Here is a 23,732-nt window from a genome sequence, read left to right as displayed (position 1 = left end):
GTGATAGGTAGTTAAGTTAAACACACCTGAATGTAGTTATCTGCCATTTTCCAGTTTTTATTAAGAAAGTTGATGTTGATTGCATAATGTTTTGAAGAGGGCACACATTTCTGATGACTTTGTGTTGTCTATGCTGCAACCAAATGCACATTTTTGCTTTTTAATCAGTTATTCTAACTTTATTTCTTTGAAAGTAGGAGAGGACAAAGTACATTCTTTCAAAAATTATGTTTAAGGAAGTTGTGCTACTTTGTCTTCTACTTAATTATTATAGAATCTTATCCAGGCATCTAAACCTATGTGAGCAGTCACAATTGACAAATATTTTGAAACATTGTATTATAGTGCTTTAGAGTTGAGAAGTATCTTAAATAAGGTTTTGAAATAGCTGGGGTGATGAGAGGTTACATGTTCTTAAACCTTGCCATATGAGAAGATTCGTTTGGTTAGTGCAGGATTTATTTTTCTTTACTAACCAAATTTTTACTTTGTGGCAAGTGAATAAAATCTTGTTAAATATTCCATCAGAAAGCTAAAGTTTTAAGTTTGAATTGATATTTAAATTGTTGTATAATTATGATTCTTAAATGTGTGACCTACATCAGTGATACATTTAGTACATAATAGATGAGTGTATCAGTTGTATGTACCGTGTCATCCACAAGAAGATGCATTCTGTTGAAGTCTTTCCTTAGCATTTCCCTAACATGCAAGATGGTGGCAAGGGATTCCACAGCGAAGGTATACAAAGTCAGTGGCAAAAGACACTCCTAATTCTGTATTTTAAAGTAATTGATTCAGAAGTTATATTTACACAAATGGAAGATTTCTGTAGAAATGGAAAATGTAAATCCTATATTAGAAGGATTGGACTGCATTCTAGATATGAGTTATACTGAAGAAGCAACTGTTTAGCTTTAAGCATTTATTATTTAGCATGATATGTAGTTTTTTTTTTCTGTATTCTTGATGTTGTTGTGAAAACAATTTAGAGCTCATTAATATGATCACAGAAGATAATTTGTATCATTTATAACTAAATAACTATGCAAAAAACATCCTATTTTGAAAGACCATAGGAGCATGAGTTGGTTTATATGTGGAATTACACAGTAGAAAAAAAAATCCAGATATTAGATATTTAGAGCACTGTCTGTGATAAATGCTGTTTGTGTTATATTGTTGAAAGTTTGTCTGCATACTGTATAAATTCAAGAAGAGAAGAAAATCCAGATAGAAGATATATAGAGCCTTGTCTGTGTTAAATGCTGTTTGTGTTATATTGTTATACATATGTCTGTATATTCTGTTAATTCAAGCTACATACGCATGCTACCGTCTCCAGTTTCAAAAGTGTATTTTAAAAATTACTCCCATCATGACTGCTGAACAGGGGTATTGAATTTGTACTGCTGTTAACGTCCTCGTCTAGGTCTCATGTAAACCATTTTATTTTATAGGTCTGTGTTTAAACTTATTCATAATTTAGTTGTCTGTTTTATTAATCCTCAGTATCCTTAAAAAATCCCTTATTCAATTTATGTTCTTCTTTTTTTAATTATTACCATCAATGAGAATAACTGGACGTGAGTTTTCTTATATTTCCAAGGATTTTGTAATGTTTTTGTGTAAAATGTGAAACAAAAAGTGATCCCTTGATGCTATGTCTCAGAGAAACCAACTTGTTTACACACAGTATAATCCTATAGACAAGTAATTCTCTAGTGTTTTAGTGAAGGGAAGGAGTAATTTAAAATGCAAGGTCATAATCTGAACTCCACTTAGAGGGCAATGCCGATAAGTGCACAAATAAGATTAAGACTGGAGTTTTTGATGAGACTCTCTTCTAAGAAGCTAAATGGTTTTGAACTGTTTTGTTATGTCAATGAGAGTTTTTTTTTTTTTCAGCATTACTGTAAATTCCAAGCATATCCCACATTACATTCACAGTTTTTGCCTTTTTTTCTGAGCAACATGAAACAATTAAGTATTTAAAATATTTGTTTTGAAATAATTGTATTAGCAGCAGTTTTCTGGTTTTTTTTTTTTTTGGTCATAAAGTATATGTCATTTGTTAGGAGACAACCCAGAATGATTGGTTAGTCTGCCATGTCTTTGCTTATTGTAGGGTAGATGGGTAAGGAAAATCGGGGAAAAATAAAGGAGAATTATAAGGCACTACTGTAAGTGCTAGTTTTTTGTTTGTCTCAGTTTTTGTTTTTTAAAACCCTGATCTTGTACTCTTTTTCTCTTCACTTGGAAAAGAACCCTGTACCATTAACCTCATAGATTTTCAGACATTCTGTACAACAAGGAGTTTGGAATTGATGAAGTGGGAAGGGGAGCCAGGGTGTGTTTCAAACATTAAAGACTTTAGATGACGAGTGTTCATTGTCATTGTACAGGGTGGTCCAGATCTAATTATGCAATTTTCATTACGCTATAACTTAAGTTTATTACATAGAGAATTCACAACTGAATGGAGGACAAGTGGGACATTACATGGAAAAATCAGTGAATTCATTCAATATAAGTCCATTTTCGTTTATTACAAGATATTTCAAACAATTCTTTTGTCTTGCATTGTTTTCCTGCATTGCATTAAAAGTTGGATAATTAGATCTGGACCACCCTATAGAGAGAACACAGAAATGCATTGAATTTCTAGTGTTAGACTCCACCCATAATACAAAAGAAATATTGTCCCAATGCCAGTTGTCTGTTAAAACTAGCCAGGGCGAGGATTGTGGCAATGAGAGGAGACATTATGTAGTCTAAGACTTCTTTTTTTTTGCCCATGAGCATATTTCCAAAGTTATTTTTTCAGCTTCTCCTGCACTGGCTTGAATTTCCCCTGATTGCCAGACTTGAAGGCCTTCTTTATCTTATTTAGTAGCGTTTGTAGATTGTTAATAATTCACAATTTTGTGATTGGGGGGTTATTACCATCCACACAGAATTTGATATTTCCTGTAGTGAACTGTCTAAGTCTGCTGCTGTCATTATGGTGTGCCTCACAAAGCATGCTTCTGTCTACCCTGCAGATCCCTCTTAACCTTCTTGTTTTTACCTCAGATTCTCTTTCATAATTTGCAATTGATGAATAATTGGTATATACTTTTTGATCAAATATATGAGGTTATGATAAAGTCTACCAAGAGATGTGGTGACACAATGTTTTGTACCTTTTTTTATTAAGCATAAAGCAAGTCTAGTATTACGTTATCGTTTGTAGTGCACTGAAAAAGTTGTGCAAATTTGGCAAGGGCAAAAGAAAATGAGATGTGATGTGGGTGTCCTGTATCAAGTTTGCTGATGATAGAAGATAACTGTTTGCATGAACCATAATGCATAAATACTCTCACAGTAAGTAAAATGGCCACAAGCCAACACAGAATAGCCATTTGGATTTTATAGCAGTGATATTTTCTGTATTGTACCATTTATTGTTCATAGAGAGAACAAGCTTTCTACCTGTTTCACTGGTTCTTCTGTTTTTGCATATGATATGAAATTCTTCTAGTGCCACTGCAGAATGGAATGGGAGTTGGCTATTTCTCAGCCAAGTTTCGGTAAGACACACATAGCAGCAGAATTTGCACATGGTTTATTGTGGTTGTTAAGACCTCATCAGTTTTTACCTGCAAAAAAACTTTCCTTGTTCCTTATGATAATCAGTGGCAGATGAGGCCATTTTTTTTTTCATGTTTCACAGTTGAGCTCCTTTATTCCCATGTGTCTTCTGCTTAAGCTCCCCTTTCAGGGCCCTGTTCAGTATTTTCTTACAGAATGGTTACAGGGACATCAGTTGTTGCTTTGTATATATGAATTCTGGTTTCTTACTGTTTTTTTCACTAGCAGATGAACAATGCATTACGAGTGCCTTACATGATATGAAACTTTTACTACTTCATGCCATAGTAAGTTTATTCAACCTACTTAGTTATTTTTAACCCAGAGACAAACAAGCCAAAATGTTGATTTTTTTTGTTTTTAACAAAAAAAATAAGTCATATGAAACAGAAACATGTAAATACCAAAACATCAACATAAACAGCGTAGGAAAGGCACGTCTAGTGTCCACTGGTGTACTGGTGCAGATTTGCTTCACTTCTTCATTTGATATATTTTGAAACAGTCGGCCATGTACACCTTAATGTTGTAATCAGGGAACAAGTCAAAGCTTGTTTGTTATCACACTTATTTTTTTCTGTTGCTTGTGCATGTGTGGGTAAAAGGTGCCCATTATATTATAGGTTTCCACAGCACAAGGCTTAGTGACCTCCACATTTCCAATGACATGTACATTTGCAGTTGCTGCATTGTGACCATTGCTTAGGAGACTTTCTTGTCCTTCCGTTTGATTGCAATCATTTTATCTTTTTGCCATGCACCTTCTGGTACCACACTGAAGTGCCACCCAACATCTGATGACCATTTCAGATTTGCTTGATTCAGCTAATGGTTTGTTTTAAAACTATCTTTACAGCTGTTCATTTACACACTATTATGTGTTTTGGTTGAAAGTTGTGCCACACACACGAATATTGATAATATTACAGAGTGACAAAATGTAGGGAAATATGCATGATTCTTTTGCAGCTTAATATTATTTAATCCACAAGTTGGAATCAGAATACTGTCCTGTGAGTTATTTGGGTTCAACACTGTATGTCTGATCATAACAGCTTAACCTGAAAAACTCTACAGTAGGCTAGCTGTTTTTGCATAGCATTCCGTATTCAGGAAAGGTTTGGGGTTAATGGCAAGGTAGTTAAAAAAAGGTTTTAGGCAACAAAATAAATATATATGCACTTTTATGCTGTGTACCTAAACACACAACACTCACATAAAAATCAGCAGAGGAAATTGATGTTGAAACGTTATGCTAAATTCTTGTTCCTTTAAGTACAGTGCTGTGAAGAACCTTGCTAAGATTACCCATGACACAATATAAGTTGATCTGACTTCAGTAAAGTAAATATTCTTAGTCAACATACCTTATTGCAATTCAAATTATTTTACTGTGTTGTTAGTCCTAAACTGCAGTGTATATACAGTATGTATGTGAGCAAACATCAAAAACACTTGGAACACGTATTCATCACAATCCTGTCAGAAGAAAATAGCCATGGTCTCTGATTTACACTCATACAAGTTCAACCGGACACACATTTAAAAAGAGACTGGCTGAATCGTTGCTATCCAGTGAAAATGCGATTAATAGACATTTGGACATGAAACCAGCATATGCAGGCTTGAAAAAGAAAATGCAAATAATAAATAAAACTTTATCACCAACACCCTCCAAGCCCCACCTCATTAAAACTCCTTAGCTAAATATTGCTTTGGATTCCTGTATATCTAATCATTTTCCTCTGATGATGACTTCTGATAGGAATTGAAAGCTTAACAATAAAAAATTTATTTTATAAATATGTTAGCGGAAAATGTCTTCCTTTATATTACTATTTATTTCTATTAGAAAATAACATGCAAATTGTTGCGTTTGTAAGTCCAAGATCTTCCTACAGCTAAGAAAAAATGTTTAAAATTGAAGTTACGATTCTGATTTATGCTTTTAATTATTTTACAGATTGACTTGTCACAGTTATCACCAGAAGAAAGGTGGAGGTGAGTTGAACACATGTTATTTGATATGTATTGTAAGCTAAAGTCTTATACACATTTATGACATAAATAAAAATATATCAAAGTATGACTAGAATGAGTTTGTCTGTTGGATGTTCTTGAAAGCTACCTAGCACATGCTGTAGTTCAAGAAAATAATTGGTTGCTGTAATAAAGGTAACAAATGAAAAATAATAGTGCACAATTATCATTGTTACATTATATCACAGTGCTCAAAACAGATAAACCTGTATTTCTTTTGCAGTCTTCAAAGAAACTGTAATCTGCTTAAAATGGTGTGAAATGCCATGTTTTCAGTATTTAACTTTACAATTTATTTATTTTTTTTATTTTATTAAATTTATTACAATCCATTCATAGCAATCAAGTTTTTACAAAAAAAAGAATTATGTTAAGAACAGATCGATCCCCACCCCTGAGAGAGAGAGCAAGCCAAACGGTGTAAGATTTAAGGTTTGTAAACATACCTAAGTTAATAAATTCTCTGTGCTTTATAAACTTATTATAAAATATTACTGATTAGATCCTGCCTTGTTTTGAAAAAAGTCTGTACAGATCCTCTAACTGAGTATATGATTTTTTCCAATTTCAAATAATATAACACATCGGTTTCCCACTGACTTAAAAGAGGAGAGTTTGGGTTCTTCCAGTTTATCAGAATAAGTCTGCGTGCCAAGAGTGTAGTAAATGCAATCACAATTTGTTTGTCTTTCTCCACTTTAACCCCCTCTGGAAGAACCCCAAACACAGCTGTTAATGGGTTAGGAGGGATTGTGAGTCCAAGGCTGTCTGAGAGGTAATTAAAAATTTTTGTCCAGAATAATGTTAATTTGGTGCAGGCCCAGAACATGTGACCCAGTGAGGCTGGGGCTTGGTTGCAGCGTTCGCAGGTTGGATCATGCCCTGGAAACATTTTGGAGAGTTTTAGTCGAGACAGATGTGCTCGATATATAATTTTGAGTTGTATAATTGTATGCTTTGCGCATATGGAGCTCGAGTGAATTCTCTGCATTGCTACTTTTCACTCCTTTTCTGATATTTTAATTGAGAGATCCTTTTCCCAGTGTCCTCTTGGATCTTTGAAAGGAAGGGATTGTAAAATGATTTTATATATTGTAGAGATGGAGGCAATTTTAATTTTACATTTTACAAGTTAGGTGGGGAAGAAAATTTGTAACAAGTTTTTGCCTTTTCCATAATACTGTGGCAATGCTTAGTTATTTTGGTAACCAACCATGGTGATGAATAATTTTGAGCCTGAGCCTGAACGTGATCTTCTGTTGTACTGATTTATAAACTCACACATATAAATATATGTTTCAAGCATTTATAGTTTATAGTATATACTTTGTGTTTAAGAACCAAGTTAACATTAATGCTGAAAACATCAAAATCAAGTATTGTGTTATCATTGAATTTCTTATGCAATTGAATGCTTTTGGAGGATCATTTTCATCTAATCAATGAATACCAGAACCATACTTGGTTCTTAAGGTGAGCTGCAGAATTCTTTCATGGCAGGTTTTCTCTTGAAAATAGACTTCAACGTTAATTGCAAATGTTGCGACTGTGAGAAAAAATTGTAATACAGAAATGTAGAATAACATTGCCTGATATGGCAGAAAATACTGAAGATAGTTTTTGGCCAGTTGAATCTGTTCTTCATTAATAATTAAACGTGAGCAATATCCATGAATGTTGGGTGTTTAGAATATTGACTGCTTAAATGAAATATCACTCCATCCAATATGCCAAGAAAAGTCTTGAGTGGTAGAAATATAAGAAGTGATTCTTAAGTATGAAATAAACATGGCTATATTGCTATAGCTGAGCATCCAAATAACAGTTGAAACAGTGGAAGCATGGTGTTCAATGCCAAAGAGATTCAAATTACAGGCTAGTACTAGCACAATCATGTGCACAGTTTTTTTTTTCTAGTGTTACACTGATTTGCATTACCATTTGTAGCAATCAAGTCAGAGAGAATTGGAAAGCAAAGCTGTCAGCCATCCCCATTCTGTTTTAATAGCAATTACACTTCCTGTGTTGCATTTGTTGGAAAAGCTGTACTGTAAAATGAACCCGTCAGACCAGGCCTTGTGTGATTATCACTTGTACCTTAATCTGAAGGCTATATTTATGGGGAATGCTATGCCTATGATGAATATGAACGTTGTGAATGTTATGTGAATGTACTAGTGTTCTCAGGGATTATTTTGGTAAAAAATAAATTGATTGGCATTGTTATTATTGTGTTTATAGGCCAGGGTGTTTGGATCACCCCTTGTATATTATGGAATAATGTTTATTAAAAATGTGTAGTATACTATTAATCATCATTATTCCTTTTAGGATAGCTGTCTGTGTAGAGTGTCACAGTCTCCCTGTGTTTGCAAAAAGGTTGTTTGCCTTTTACAACCCCAAATCAAAAAAGTGGGGACAGTATGGAAAATGCAAATAAATTAAAAAAAGCAGTGATTCTGAAATTTACTTTGATTTTTATTTCACTGCATATAGTATGGACCCAAGATACTTAATTGTTTGTCTCATCAACTTCATTTCATTTGTAAATACAGTATACATCAATTTGTGCATTTCAGTCCTGCAACACATTACAAAAAAAGATGGGGGAAAATTGGGGCCAGTAATGAGGGAAAATAATTTGCTACAAAAATAATATCCACGAAAGGCTGAGTCTTTGAGGAGCAAAGATAGGCAGAGGATCTCCAGTTTCTCAACATTTACATGAGAAAATTAAAGAAATTAAAGAAAGATTGGAAGGGATTTGAATATTTCTCTCTCTCTATAGTGAATAATATAATTAAACAATTCAAGGAATCTGGAGGAATTTAAGTGCATAAAGAGCAAGGGCACAAGCCTAAGCTGAACACCCGTGATCTCCAATCCCTCATATGAGACTGCATCAAGAAACACCACTCATCAATAGCTGATATAACTTCATGGGCATGGGATTACTTTGGCAAACCTTTGTCAAGCACTACAAAACTTTACTGTGCAAAAAAGAAGCCTTATGTTAACCACGTCCAGAAGCAGCGTCAACTTCTCTGTGTCCAGATGCATCTGGGATGGACCATCACAAGTGAAAAACGGGTATTGTGGTCAGACGAATTAGTATTTCAGATTTTTTGGAAGCCATGGATGACATGTGCTGTGGACCATAGATGTAAAGGAATATCCAGAATTTTATCGGCAACAAGTCCAAAAGCCAGGGTCTGTCATGGTATGGGTTTGTGTCAGTGCTCTTGGCAAAATCTGCAATGGCAACATTAATGGCGAAAAGTACATTGAGATTTTGGAGCAACGTATGCTGTCCTCAAGACGAGATCTTTTCCAGGGACCTCCATGCATTTTTCAACAAGACAATGCAAAAACACATTCTGCACACATCATAAAGGCATGGCTGTGGAAGAAGAGGGTACGGGTACTGGACTGGCCTGTCTGCGGTCCTGACCTGCTTCCATTTGAGAATGTGTGGAAAATTTTGAGACTAAAAATGCAACAACATTGACCCTGTACATTTGCACACCTTAAGACTTGTTTACAGGAAGAATGGGACAAAATAACACCTGAAAAGCTAAGTTCCTTGGTATCCTTAGTGCCAAAATGTCAAACTTTTGTGAGAAGGAATGGAGACGTTACAAAGTGGTGAATGCTTTACCGTCCCAACTTTTCTTGGAATGTGTTGCAGGTCTGAAGTGCAGGAATGGATGTATATTAACAAATGAAATGAAGTTGACTAGACAAAACATGAAATATCTGGGGTTCATGCTGTCTGCAATGAAGTAAAAGTCAAAGTAGATTTAAAAATCACTGCGTTTTCTTATTTGTATTTTCCATATAGTCCAAACTTTTTCTGATATGTGGTTGTACTTAGTTATTCCTCCCACATATTACAAATGTGTGCCTCAGATTATTGGATAATTCTGGATAGATCTTGTGTTTTTGTGTATAAACAGTCCCTAGGATGTATATTTGCCCATTATTGGCTTTTGATTTTCACCCTTGTTTCTTGGATAGGTCATGTTTCATTACCTGTTATTATTAAAGACATAATGTCTGCCAATATTTGGCATGTCTGATTACTTTTGGAATAAAATGAGAGTTTATACCAGAAATTCCAGTATTTCCACCAAGTTTTCACACAAATATGAAACGTAGGTTTGTTGATGTCATCTTTGCTGATAGCACAAAAATGTTCTAGATCAGACCAGTTAATAAGTTGATAGTGGTTCATGGAGTTCTATAAAACATAGTCAGAATGTTAGAATTACTGTTAAAACACTTGACTTCATGGGACATATGAAATGCTGTTGCGGCTTCTAAAAGACCTCTGTGTTCTGAATTGAAGTCTGTTTTGAATCTAAATTTAGATGCCATTTTCATTGTAGAAATGACTTTACACATCAGATAACAACATCACTGAACGCTAGGCAGTGACACTTTGTTTTCATCACATCATCTAATGTCATCTGTTCTCAAACCCATTTCATCCACTTCATTGTAACAAAGGACTTATTTTCATTAATTTGTTTAAAATCATGGACATATTTGGAACTATTGGTAACCTTAAACCCACTGAATCCAATTCAGGTCATACACAGCGTGTGTCTGTTCTGGCAGTATCAGGCACAATGCAGGGAAAAACCTTGTCATTGCAACAGTCCCTTTCTGTGTCCACTCACTTGCACTTGCATAGGGTCAATTTGAAGTCAAGAGTCACCCTAATTAGTACATCGTTTTGGGGGAATGGGAGGAAACCCAATGAACTTATGGTGAGAACATATAAACTTTACCTGAACAATGACCAAGCACAGGATTTAAACCCAGGGCAGTACCCATTAAGCTACCGTGCTTCTGTTTAACATTCATGTCATGTCATGTCATAGAAAAATAACAAAATTGGTCAATGCATTTGGAAATCTATTGTATCAAAAGTGGAAAATGATGCAACTTTATGGAGATGCAGTTAATTAGGACAGTAAATCATAAAGGCAGCCTTGCTTTTTTACACTTTTTTGTTTTACCAGTGATCCTGTGATAGTTGCTTTATGAACAGTAGTAGTAGTAGTATCATGTATACAGAGAGCAATCAAATTATTACTTGCATGTCTAACCAAACATCATCCTTATACCTTAACACTCTCCAGGTGGCTATGTGAACAAATTAACCAAATAAATAGTTTCTCTGTAATACAAGGTAGTTTACAATAAACTTAATCATTTTTTTCCCTTAAGTGATTCATTACACTATTTGTCTGAATTTATTAAATTATTTTAAATATCATGTTTTGCTCCTGGAATTACTGAAAGCTGTTTTGACAGATCTGCAACCTTTTAAAGTCATAAATACAAGAAGAAGATAAGATAAAATTGATCTTGTGATTTTTACAATAGACCAACAATCTTCCAGTAATATGATCTGGCCTAGTAATTTTATTTACCTTTAACTTATCAAAAATGTTTTACTTTGATCAAGAAACTTTCTTCTGCTATCTAAATATGAATTAGTGGAGAAAGATTTGATTATCGTCTTATGACTGCTGTTGACATTTTCAGGCAGAATTCCTTCTCACATAAATGCTTTGAAATGAGTTCATTATTCATAATTTTACTTTGTAATTCCTTTGCATTGCACTTTATTTTTTGCATAATCATTATAGATATTTTGACCCAGGTCCTGTTATTAGGATATAATTTAATGTATTTAATTGCCATATTTTTACAAAATGCAACATAGTTAACCTTCCTGATGTTGTTTATAACAACTCTATGCCTGTTTGTTAAATGTATCCCAATCTGTGAAGTCGAATTATCAATGAAGGTCCTGTACAGATTAATCACTGTTTAATTTCTGTCTTGCATACTTTCCATTATTAGTGGCTAGTGCCTTTTTTTTTTTTGCTTAATGCCGTGGGTTTGCATGTTCCATTTATTGATCTGTAGCCTATATCAAGAAAACCATGTGTCTGTCAAAGCCATATTACAGGCTTGCAAGTGACCTGAAAATAAACATTTGCTTTGTTCCATAAGAACTGCATGTTTGTCAGGAGATTTAGGAGACAGTCTATTCAGCAGTTCCTTGCCTTCTCCTTTTATAGGAATCCCTGGCATTCAGGAAAACAGTTACAATTATTACAAATATCCAGTATTCTGTGAAAAGGCAGTTGCATGTTTCATTTAGAGGTCCACATCCAGCATAAATTAGTCACACATTCCTATCCCTGATTGAATTCACAGAAAATTGTCTGATTCTGATTCATCTTTCCAACACAAGGTGCTATTTTATTTGTAGATGCCATATGACCAAGCCACTTTAGGATAATACTAAAGTTCATTGAAAAGATGTTTGTGCAGAACCAAACTAAAAATCAAATTCTAAAAACATTTTTTTTCATGCATCCATATTTCCATTTGCTTAATTTAGTCCAGGTTACGGCTAATTTCATCATCACATGAATCCCAAGGCATATTTGCATCTTTGAGTTTTTTATTTGCTTTTATCTTTACTTCTACTAAGTTACATTTCCAAGTCAAACTTATCTCGCTCATCCATTCCATGACAGTGCAACATGGAAAACAAACATGGAAATTCAGGTCCTCCAAGCTTTGTCAGTGTCATAATCAAAAAAAAAAACAGGAAAAGTGGAGTTTTTTGTGTTTAATTAAAATGCATCGTGTTGTGAAAGAATGAGTCTCAACACATGAAAAAGGTTTGGGGCAGCCACCCTTATATTGTCCCTGGCTTCAAGTGGGTATTTAAATGAACATAGAAGTGCTCTCTTTGAGTTCTAACTGATTTGGTTTTGAAAAGATAGCGGCTTTATAAGTGGAAACCAGAAATGATGTTAATCTGGGTGCCGTAAACCAGAAGTGATATCGATCTGGCCGGTGGAATTGAAAGTGATGTCAGTTTGGGCGCTGGAAGTGGCTTTGTTGATGTTGAATCAGACAGGTTTTCCCATATTTGGGCAGCAGAGATGACAGAGGTAGGTTTAGTACACCCCACCACCCCTTAGCCTGGCAGGTAATTACCTCCACTTGGTCCACCCAGCTCCCTCCTAATTGCACGTGTATGACAGTGTTTAACACTCTATAGTGTGACACAACTGCTACAACAAATGCAAATTTTGCATGACTAACAAAGTCATGTTTTAATTAAAAACGTCCCAATAGTGCAGGTGCACTATTGATATGTGTGTTTTTCTAGTAGATTGTCTATTGTTAACCCATGACTGCGCTAGAAAAAGAAAGACACTACATTGCAGAATAACATGTTTTACATGACACACAGCAGGTCTTCTTATTATCTGAGTAAATACCTGAAATATTGCTTTTTGGATTTGTAAACCTGTGAGGCTTTCTGGACCTTCACAGTAGCCAATAATTTACTTTTATTTTTATTTATTCTTTTAATTAAAATCAATATTTACGAAGGCTAAGGTACCAGAATAGGTGTAGACGAAAATTAAATGACATGAAAAATGATCAGCTTGCAGGACATCTAATGCCATCAATATATAACATGGTGTTTCAACATAGATTTGTACTGTCCATTGGATACATCTTTCACAAATTATGAGCTACAATTAGCCATAGACCTTCTATAACCAACAACTAACAATAGTCCAGAAATTCAGTTTGGTGTTAATAAAAGTAAATATAACCACCACAAATCACTCTCACTATTATAAAAAAAAAAAATCTTGGGTCAAGACTTGATTTTCTCGGAGACACTTTAACGTCCCGTGAGACAAGGCAGTGAGACAAAAGGGCAGCTGCTGTACAAGCCTTTAAATGTTCGAAGCGCAGTGCGACATGCAGATCACTTGGCACGGCACAAGTAGCAGCAGCAGCAAGCCAGCTGATCGAGCATAGAGCAGGTAAAAAAAATGTATTTCCTTCCCATTGTATAACCATTCAAGAAGGTGTTTCGGAGGACCGACCGCATCTCCTTAGCGTGCTTTCAGCCCCTCTCTTCACAACACGAGAGGCAGAGATGCGAAGTGGCTGGTGCATAGCATGCCCTCGGGGATGGGGGTGTTAATGGTGTGAGCGAGCAGGGGGCAGAGCCCCCTAGTCTTTAGTTAAATATGGGTCTAAGTTAAAATGGGATTAAAAAACAGTCTTCATATACATCTTTTTTTTTTTCCCCTCACTTTCCATGTTGTACTTATTTCTCACATGTGCACTTCTTGTACTTTTAAAGCATTCGGCCATCTTAAAATTTTTAAAATAGCCGATTTCACTGTTATGATGACAATATACAGATTTATTTACACAGGGCTTTCGCAAACATTACCTCCTCCTGCATTGGTTGCCTGTTTGGTTGACATCAAACACTGGTTGTGTGAAAACTTTCTCAGATTAAATAATAATAAAACTGGGGCTTTAATTATTGCATCTCCAGGCACTTTAAAAAAAAAAAATAGACAATTCCTTAAATTTCACTGATCAGATTTTGAAGAATTCTTTATAACATACATGATGTGAAAGATAATTAAGTACTTTTCCCTGAGAAAATGTATATGCAAAGGAATGTAGTCCACTATGAAATGGCTGAAACATGTGGACATTTAGTAATGATCTGTTAACATCTGTGCACATCCAGCAGAGGCAACAGACTGCATTTTTAAATTACCAAATCTCTCTGTGAGCTGTCTGCTTCACTTAAACCATTTAAATGATTTAATGAATTCCAAATAACCCTATGCAAAAGACTAGATTCACACCTTTGTATAAGTAGATTGTTCCCTTATTATGCCTAGTCTTTGCTGGATTAGTCTCCAGCTTCTCTGTGACCCTGCCCTGCGGGTTAGGAAATGGATGGATAGATATTACCATTTTACTAAGGGTTGGTTCCACTTACTCAGGCAAGAACGCAAGTAAATTGGACATTGTATTTAACTGAGCTTGAGTTTAAACTATGCTATTTGTGTTGGCAGTGAAGATATAACTAAAATGTGTGCCATTCCCACAGTGATCTGCCTTCTTGAAGATATAAACTACCAAATTCAAACCGTGGTTGCATGAACTGCTCATCATTTGTCTTTAAATATCCAAACATACATACAAAATATGACATTTCTACCCATTTTACTGTACAGTTAAGGTGGGGATAATATTGAAGGCCTTCACCTATACATATACACCTTCAGTACCATCCAGCCATCCCTGGTAAGAAGTAAACTTAATAGATATCCAGATGGAAGAGCCTATGGTGGTGTCCTGGACAATGGACTATCTGTCAAGCAGAATGAAGCTTTTGAGACTCAAGGACTGTGTTTCTGAGATGGATGTTGTCGAAGAGAAAATTGTCAGCACAAAGACGCACCAGAGGTCTTCACCCAGAATGAAGGCTCTCTGGAGTCAAGAGGATGGCCAAACAGAGTTTGTTTTATTGCAGTAAACAACAACACAGACTCAACCCAATTCAGGCAAATCAGGCTGAGCCCTGAATAGTTCAAAAATCACCTTTTTATATCTCATTTCTTATCATTCTGACCTCGCTCAAACCAGCCCATTCGCTGCTTATTCTGACTCCCCTTTCCTGTAGCTGGCCTGTGAAATTATTTTATGATGACCACGGTATTTTTATTTTCTGTCAGTTATCTTTATTTTTCTGCTTCGCTCATTTTTTAAGTCGGCTGAGAGCCAACAGGTGTTTTCCTTCTTCCATCCTTGAGTTGTCATTACCTCATTGTTTTCCCTTCCTGGGTCCTCTAACTAGAGCTAAGCCTTAATTAAAAAAGAAATATGGCATGGGTCTTTATTTTACCATTTGTTTAACTTGCATTAATATTTGCACTGAAGTTAATGCTTATATTTTCCTATATGTATTTATGCTAATACATGAATATACTAATTTTATTTTCCATAATGTGAGCAACACTGGAGCATGAAAAGGAACAGTCCTGTCTCCTTTTCTCCTCACTCTACACCTCCAACTACAAATATAACACCAAGTCATATTCTCCACTTATGAGGTGTATTGATAAGAGGAATGAGACAGAGTACAGTGATCCCTTGCTATATCGCGCTTCGACTTTCGCAGCTTCACTCCATCGCGGATTTTAAATGTAAGCATATCTCAATATATATAAATAAATAAATATATCGAGGATTTCTGCAGACAATGGGTCTTTTAATTTATGGTACGTGCTTCCTCAGTTTGTTTGCCCAGTTGATTTCATACAAGGGACGCTATTGGCAGATGGCTGAGAAGCTACCCAATCAGATCACGTATTATGTATTAAATAAAAATCCTCAATGATATGCGATATGCTTCCCTCGCGGTGCTTCGCACACTTAAAAGCTCTAACAGCACGTATTGATTTTTGTTTGCTTTTCTCTGTCTCTCTCTCTCTCTCTGACATTCTCTGCTCCTGACGGAGGGGGTGTGAGCAGAGGGGCTGTTTGCACAGAGGCTGTTTGCTTAGAAGATACAGATACTCCTCTAAAAAATGCTGAAAGACTACCTTCACATTGATCCCTTTTTTGCGGCCGCTTTATCGCGGTGCTTCCACTTAAAAGCCCAACAGCCCTATTGATTTTTGATTGTTTACTTTTCTCTCTCTCTCGGACATTCTCTGCTCCTGACATGTACGTTTTTGAAGAGGAAGATATGTTTGCATTCTTTTAATTGTGAGAAAGAACTGCCATCTCTTTCTTGTCATGGAGCACAGTTTAAACTTTTGACTAAATGATGTTATTTCATGTATAGAGGGCTCTAATAATGTTAAAAAGCGTATTTAGAAGGTTGTAAACAGGTTTTCTGTGCTCTAACTGCGAGAATATTAGATTTATAAATAAAGAATCCTACTTCGCGGAAATTTTATTTATCGCGGTAGAGTCTGGAACGGATGAACCGCGATAAACGAGGGTTTACTGTATAGGAGTCAGGTAGCAAAGTTATTGTTTGATGCAGAAAGATTGTTTGCATCTTAACATCGGCAGAATCAATAAACAGATTATTGACTTTCACCATATCAAAGAGCCATTTCCGGTCAAATTCAAGGAGTGGATGCAGAGGTAGTGCACTGCTACAAGTAGTTGGGGGGTCCACATTAATGATAGGTTGGACTGGTCTCTGAACACCGAGGTATGTGGTATGCTGGGCTAGAACATCACTTCAAGAGAGAGCCGATGAATCAACAGGCTAAGTAAAAGGGAAAGCTCAGTTATAGGACGTACTCTGGATCCCTAGAGGTACTAGTGAAGGAAAGAGCTAAAATAAAGCTGAGTGCCATTATGAACAATGCTGAACATCTTGTCTTTCTGTCACATTAACACTGAGGACAGTTCACAAATTATTCAGCAGAAGTGTGTCAAGAAACGTGATGGGGGCTCCTTTATACCAACTACAATACGTCTGCATAATGTCTCACTATGACTGCCAATCCAATCTTTTCTTTTGGTTTTCTTGCTTTAAAGTCATTCTGGTGTGTTCAGACCAAAGTTGGTGTGTATATACTGTATATTTATTCACAAAGAAAAATTTCTCCCCGGAGACAAAGTTCTTTCTATCTCTCTCTCTTTTTCTGTCTCTTTCTGTTAAAAATGTAAAAGACTAGAAACTATGTTGAAGTTTTGCTTTATTTGTCCTCTTTTTTTATGATTCTGCTGCAACTTTGCATAAAGTGTACTTTACATTGTGGTGCTTGGCCCGGACACCAATGGTTTACCCAACACAAGTTTATTATACATATTATTTACAATTAGTGCTCACACACAACTCCAGTACTCCCCTCAAAGTCCAGGTCTTCTTTCCAATGCCTTTCTCAGGTCCACCTCCACTCCTCTCCTCCAAGACTATGTCTCTGTTCCTCCCGACTCCAGCCATCAAATGGAGGGAGGCGGCCTCTTTTATGTTCACCCGGACAAGCTCCAGGTGCCTCCCGATAACCTTCTGCTGGCCCTCCCAGGTGTGAAGGAAGTGCCGGCTGTACACCCGAAAGCACTCTGGGTGTCCCTGGTGGTCTTCCCCCCCCAGCACTTCCGGGTGTGGCGGATGTGCTGAGGGCCAGGGCTCTTTAGGCATCCAGGCGCCCCCTGGCGGTGACCACGGGCCCCTATGGGGTTGAGCTTCTAAGCTCTGTTCCCGTGGTCCCCATACAATCCAGAGCGACTGCCCTATTGTGGTCCGGAGGAGGCGTAGTCCTTCTTCCAGTCCTTCTGGGCGTCCCGGCTGGATATCACCCCCAGCTACTCGCCACAACATTAATTTAGGCTCCATCTTGTCCGGGGGTTTTATAGATTTTTCAGATCATGCCTTATTTTTAACAGTTCTAATGATGTGCTTGATAGTGAGAATAAAATATTTATATTCTTCATATGTTTTTTTCTTTATGTTCTTCATATATTTTGTAACCTTCAATTATCTGTATCTTAAGGCCATAGTCTACTTTTTAAAAGATACACATATTTGTTAAGAGTACCACCATATTCTGATAGGTTAGAAATGTCAGATTACTTATTTATCACTTGAGTTGTCTTCAATTTTGATGTCTTAAAACATATTTATATATTGAACTGGCAGTGGGCTGAAATATTTTTGCAAATCATGTCACTCTTTTAGTTTTCCCAAGGTCAGCAAATAAATAAAAAATGTGCATTAAAATTGCAGAAATATGTCATGTTTAAGTTCATATCCTGTACAAATAGTAAACTTGCATACAACGTACCCATGCCAAGTTAAAAATGCAGCTTTAGCATACAAGTCTCGATTTAAATCCTAAAACGATTTTCATCCAAGATATACTGCATCTTTTGTTTTTCTATGAAAGCACAGTATAGAGTTTTGCATGTAGCCTGGGTTTGGTTATTAGTTTTAAAAGTGCTAGTAAAGCAGCTATGGTTAAGTTTATTTCTGCTTTTCACATTCAAGGGAATGCACTTTTACTATTAATTTAAAGGGCTGCTTAAGGAGATTATTAGAAAAACTTTTTTTTTTTTTTAAATAATAGAACTAAAGTAACACTACCAGAAGCAGCTATTCATGCACCACATTTGTAAGTAACATAGGGGGATGTTTAAAGTGAATACTATATAGTCTGTTATTTTCAAAAAGTGGGTAAAATACCATTAAAAGATTTTAAAGGGAAAGTAAAAGTTTATGACAATAGTAATATTATTTCATTATGCCTTTAAAGTCCTGTTGCTGATTTTTACTGACCCAAAGATTTTTTTTTTTTTTTTAATTTTTCTTTTAAAAGGATGGAGCATGCACGAATGCACGCCAAACACCGTGGACATGAGGCAATGCATGCAGAGATGGTTCTCATCCTGATAGTCACCTTGGTAATTGCTCAACTCCTGCTTGTGCAATGGAAACAGAGGCACCCAAAGTCCTACAACGTAAGCTGATATTGGAGATTTGCTTGATTGCACTTCAACAATGCAGTTTCAAAGTGTAATCGGTAGGTGGTGCTGTGGGCTTACTCCTCTGAGTTCACAAATCTGCCACAACTCATTCTGTTTTTCATTTCTTTTTTTTTTTTTGCTGTAAATTCTTAGAAGAAAAAGATCCCCAAAATAGTATTTTAGAGAGAATATTTATTGAATACACAGAAATTCTGTTGTTATTACAACATGATAAAAGGAGTAAAAGTCTGTTTTAGCAAATGAATATGGATGAATTTAAAATATTAGAGGTCAAATTGAAATACTGAGCTTATCTTAAAATAGAGCCAAATGGCAAAAATAGATTGTCATTATGTACCTCATCGAACTTTTATGACATGGTCTTTGATAAGAAAAATTCAAACACATTGTTCTTTGCAAAATACTCAAGACTTTGTATGTCTGTTGCAGTTATAAGCAGGGCTGTGAAGTCAGAGTCGAGGAGATGGAGTTGGAGACAATTTTGGGCACCTGGAGTCAGGGTCGGAGTTGGCAAAAACGTACCGAGTCCAATTCCTAATAAATTAAAATTGTACTGAAAAAAAATACAGCAAGTTCAAATGCCCCATTTCACAAACAGTAATCATAATTAAGTACTTCTCTGATGTAAGAATAAAGCCCAGTGCATAGTTGTGTTACTACTAGTGTGAAGTTCAGCTGAGCTATTATATACAACCTGACATTCACATATTGTAATCTTGATTATGGTACATTACAAAAAGTGTTTTCATTTTATTTCAGGTATAATGTGTTTAACAAGTTAATTTGAGTGTAAACAAGTGAAATGATGTAGGTGCAGGTGTGTGCTATGGCCTGATGTGTGTTCAGGGGTTCAGTCTGCACATATGCTCCCAGCCAGGGCTGAACTTTAGCATAACTTTGCACACCACCTGTTCTAGAAGATTTTGAAATTAAAAAGAAACAGATTCTATGTATTGTGACAGATAATGCTTCTAATATGTTAAGCGCAATTGAGAAAATGAATAAAGTAGATGGAAAAGGTAACAAACAGATATTAGAGGTAGATAGTCCTGCAAGTTTTGTAGAAAGTGAAACCGAAGAGAATAGTGAAATTTTGGATAATATTTGGTGAAGAAGCATCTAAGCTTACAATTATTCAACATATGCATTGTGCTGTTAATACTCTGCATCTTGCAATAACCGATGGATTGAAAGACTGTCATGTAGCTACTCTAATTGGCAAATTTTGGCAAGTAACTGTTGCAGCCAGGGCCCCTAAAACAAATGCCATTTTGAAAAGATGTGCAGGAAAAGGAGCCATTTTGGATCAAACAACATGCTGGGGAAGCACTTATTTGATGGTAAAGTGTTTGCTTGAACTAAAAGACTTTCTTTTTTTGTATTTTCATTTCGTAAATTACCTGACAGCTTATTAGGATATTTGTCTTAATATTTGTTTTTTTGAATTGATAATATGGTGATAAAGTATGGTGTCTGTGCTTGTTAAAGGGATTGATATTTTTGTTGTTTTAATGGAAAAAAATACATTGCCAAATTAACTTACAATATTGTATATTGTTTTTAAGAAATGGCAACCTTGAAACAAAAGGGTCTTGTGTAAAAGCTCATGTTATCTGTTCAGTGTGTATTTTGAAGCTTCTTTTACATAATCTAAATATTACATGTATTAAAGGTGTGAATTTGTGTGTGTTTCTTTAAGTAATACTATATTGCAAAGACAGAAATTTTAAAACAATATTTACAGTGCATCCGGAAAGTATTCACAGCGCATCACTTTTTCTACATTTTATGTTACAGCCTTATTCCAAAATGGATTAAATTCATTTTTTTTCATAATGACATTCCATAATGTCAACGTGAAAAAAGTTTACTTGAGGTTTTTACAAATTTATTAAAAAATAAAAAACTGAGAAATCACATGTACATAAGTATTCACAGCCTTTGCTCAATACTTTGTCGATGCACCTTTGGCAGCAATTACAGCCTCAAGTCTTTTTGATTATGATGCCACAAGCTTGGCACACCTATCCTTGGCCAGTTTCGCCCATTCCTCTTTGCAGCACCTCTCAAGCAGGGAAGCGTTGGTGTACAGCCATTTTAAGATCTCTCCAGAGATGTTCAATCGGATTCAAGTCTGGGCTCTGGCTGGGCCACTTGGGGACATTCACAGAGTTGTCCTGAAGCCACTCCTTTGATATCTTGGCTGTGTGCTTAGGGTCGTTGTCCTGCTGAAAGATGAACCATCGCCCCAGTCTGAGGTCAAGAGCGCTCTGGAGCAGGTTTTCATCCAGGATGTCTCTGTACATTGCTGCAGTCATCTTTGCCTTTATCCTGACTAGTCTCCCAGTTCCTGCCACTGAAAAACATCCCCACAGCCTGATGCTGCCACCAGCATGCTTCACTGTATGGATAGTATTGGCCTGGTGATGAGCGGTGCCTGGTTTCCTCCTAACATGACGCCTGGCATTCACACCAAAGAGTTCAATCTTTGTCTCATCAGACCAGAGAATTTTGTTTCTCATGGTCTGAGAGTCCTTCAGGTGCCTTTTGGCAAACTCCAGGCGGGCTGCCATGTGCCTTTTACTAAGGAGTGGCTTCCGTCTGGCCACTCTACCATACAGGCCTGAGGTCTACAGACAATTCCTTTGACTTCATGCTTGGTTTGTGCCCTGACATGAACTGTCAACTGTAGGACCTTATATAGACAGGTGTGTGCCTTTCCAAATCATGTCCAATCAACTGAATTTACCAGAGGTGGACTCCAATTAAGCTGCAGAAACATCTCAAGGATGATCAGGGGAAACAGGATGCACCTGAGCTCAATTTTGAGATTTATGGCAAAGGCTGTGAATACTTATGTACATGTGCTTTCTCAATTTTTTTTATTTTTAATATATTTGTAAAAATCTCAAGGAAAATTTTTCATGTTGTCATTATGGGGAGTTGTGTGTAGAATTCTGAGGAAAAAAGGAATTTAGTCCATTTTGGAATAAGGCTGTAACATAACAAAATGTGGAAAAAGTGATGCGCTGTGAACACTTTCCGGATGAACTGTACCATCTAACATAACTAATTTGTTTTTTTCCCCCCACAGCTAATCACCCTTTTCCAGATGTGGGTGGTACCACTCTATTTTACAACAAAGCTGCACTGGTGGAGGTTCCTGGTGACATGGTTCCTTTTTTCCCTAATTACTGCTTTTGTAACCTTCAGGGCAACACGGAAGCCTCTGGAATGTACCACACCAAGGTAAGCCAGGTAGCCACAGTAACTCGGAGGATAGTTTTACAAAGCAGAATGGAGCAATTGCATTTCTGAGGTAGAAGAATTACAATGACATAAGAAAGAGGGGCATATATATCAAAATAAAAGAGAAAATTTATGAAAAAGAACACTACAGACATAATTAATATGGGAGAAGAAGCATGGCAGAAGTTCGCACATTGAATTGTGTTGGAATGCTATGGCTAGGAGTTACCTGAATGTGAGTCCAGTCACAAAAACAAGTTTGTGATCTCCTATTTTTTAGTATTTACTACCAAAAGATACATGTCAAAAATTAACCATAATCATAAAAAATTATGATATAAGCTCCTTCTACATTTTATATCCAGTAAGTGTAGTGTTGACTATTGTGGTCAGCTTTGGCTCTCCCTCAGTCATTTTTCCATCCATCTTCTTTGCTGAACACCTGTGTATGACAAGTAATTCACTGCTATGCCATACTAATTTCACTAAATATATTAAACCCAGTTTCTAAGAATAAGATAATCAAATGTGTCTGCAATGTATGTAAATTGAATTTACATTAGATTCGCAATGCCTTGAGAAAATATTCATAGAGTGCTGTATGTACTGAATAATATGAATAACAAACTTTTAGCTTTTTACATGAATTGGCAGCTGTAAACCATCAGATTAAGTAAATTGTTAATCTCAGTATTCCACAAATGCAATATTTTTCCTTTAGGCGTGCAAATTTTGATAACATTTCATAATTGGCACTTGACCCTCTTTGATCAATTAATAAGTGTTAATCATTAAAAAAATAAGCCTCCTACCTAATAATGCAAAGTAAAGCAAGGATCAGTTTTCCAGCAAAAAATTGATTATTGTATTAAGATTTGTTAAAGTAAAGTGAAAACATGTCACAAGCTGTCTTTTTACATTAGTAAAAAGTGCTTTATGCATTTTTGTTTAAGAGTAGAAGCATATTGATTCAGTATTCAGCATAAAATAGTCCATAGGATTTGTACAATTCCTTTATAAATGGTGTTTAATAATCGGTTTGGCCCCGGCCCAGTTTGTAATTAATGCTCTCTTAAAGTGCCTGGTTCCTCATTTCTTTTCTTTTGGTGCTGCCCTCTTGTCACATTTTTGAGGACATCCATTTCTACTTCTCTTTCACACGTTTTGAATATCTTTATTCCTCATTCTCCCCAGCTTTTTTGTTTCTTGATTTTTCTTCATACTTCTTTTCTCCCTCTAAAAAGAAATTGACGTCAGTGAGGCCCTTAGCTGCTAAGATCCTTCTGACATCAAAATGTGTGGTAGATTTCAGGAGAAACTTATTTTACAACTTCTTTTATAACTTTCAGCAGCTTTTATTCAATTCTCTTGTCCATCCACTATATCATATTTAGAAAAAGGAGTTGCAGTTATGGAAAATACTTTACTTT

General features: G+C 35.9%; 1 protein-coding gene across 1 annotated transcript in view; it reads left to right on the top strand.

Moving 5' to 3' along the window:
• Positions 1-23,732, top strand: part of rnf121 (ring finger protein 121) — a 58,002-nt gene that overhangs the window by 5,237 nt on the left and 29,033 nt on the right. The window contains exons 2-4 of the mRNA XM_039745681.1: positions 5,597-5,634; positions 18,885-19,026; positions 22,148-22,302. Of these exons, the coding sequence (XP_039601615.1) occupies positions 5,597-5,634; positions 18,885-19,026; positions 22,148-22,302 (335 nt within the window). The remainder of the gene's footprint in view (positions 1-5,596; positions 5,635-18,884; positions 19,027-22,147; positions 22,303-23,732) is intronic.

The sequence above is a fragment of the Polypterus senegalus genome, chromosome 2 (assembly GCF_016835505.1).
Source record: "Polypterus senegalus isolate Bchr_013 chromosome 2, ASM1683550v1, whole genome shotgun sequence".
NCBI lineage: Eukaryota > Metazoa > Chordata > Cladistia > Polypteriformes > Polypteridae > Polypterus > Polypterus senegalus.
The sequence above is the reverse complement of the archived record's forward strand: the minus strand, read 5'-3'. Positions and strand labels throughout refer to the sequence as shown.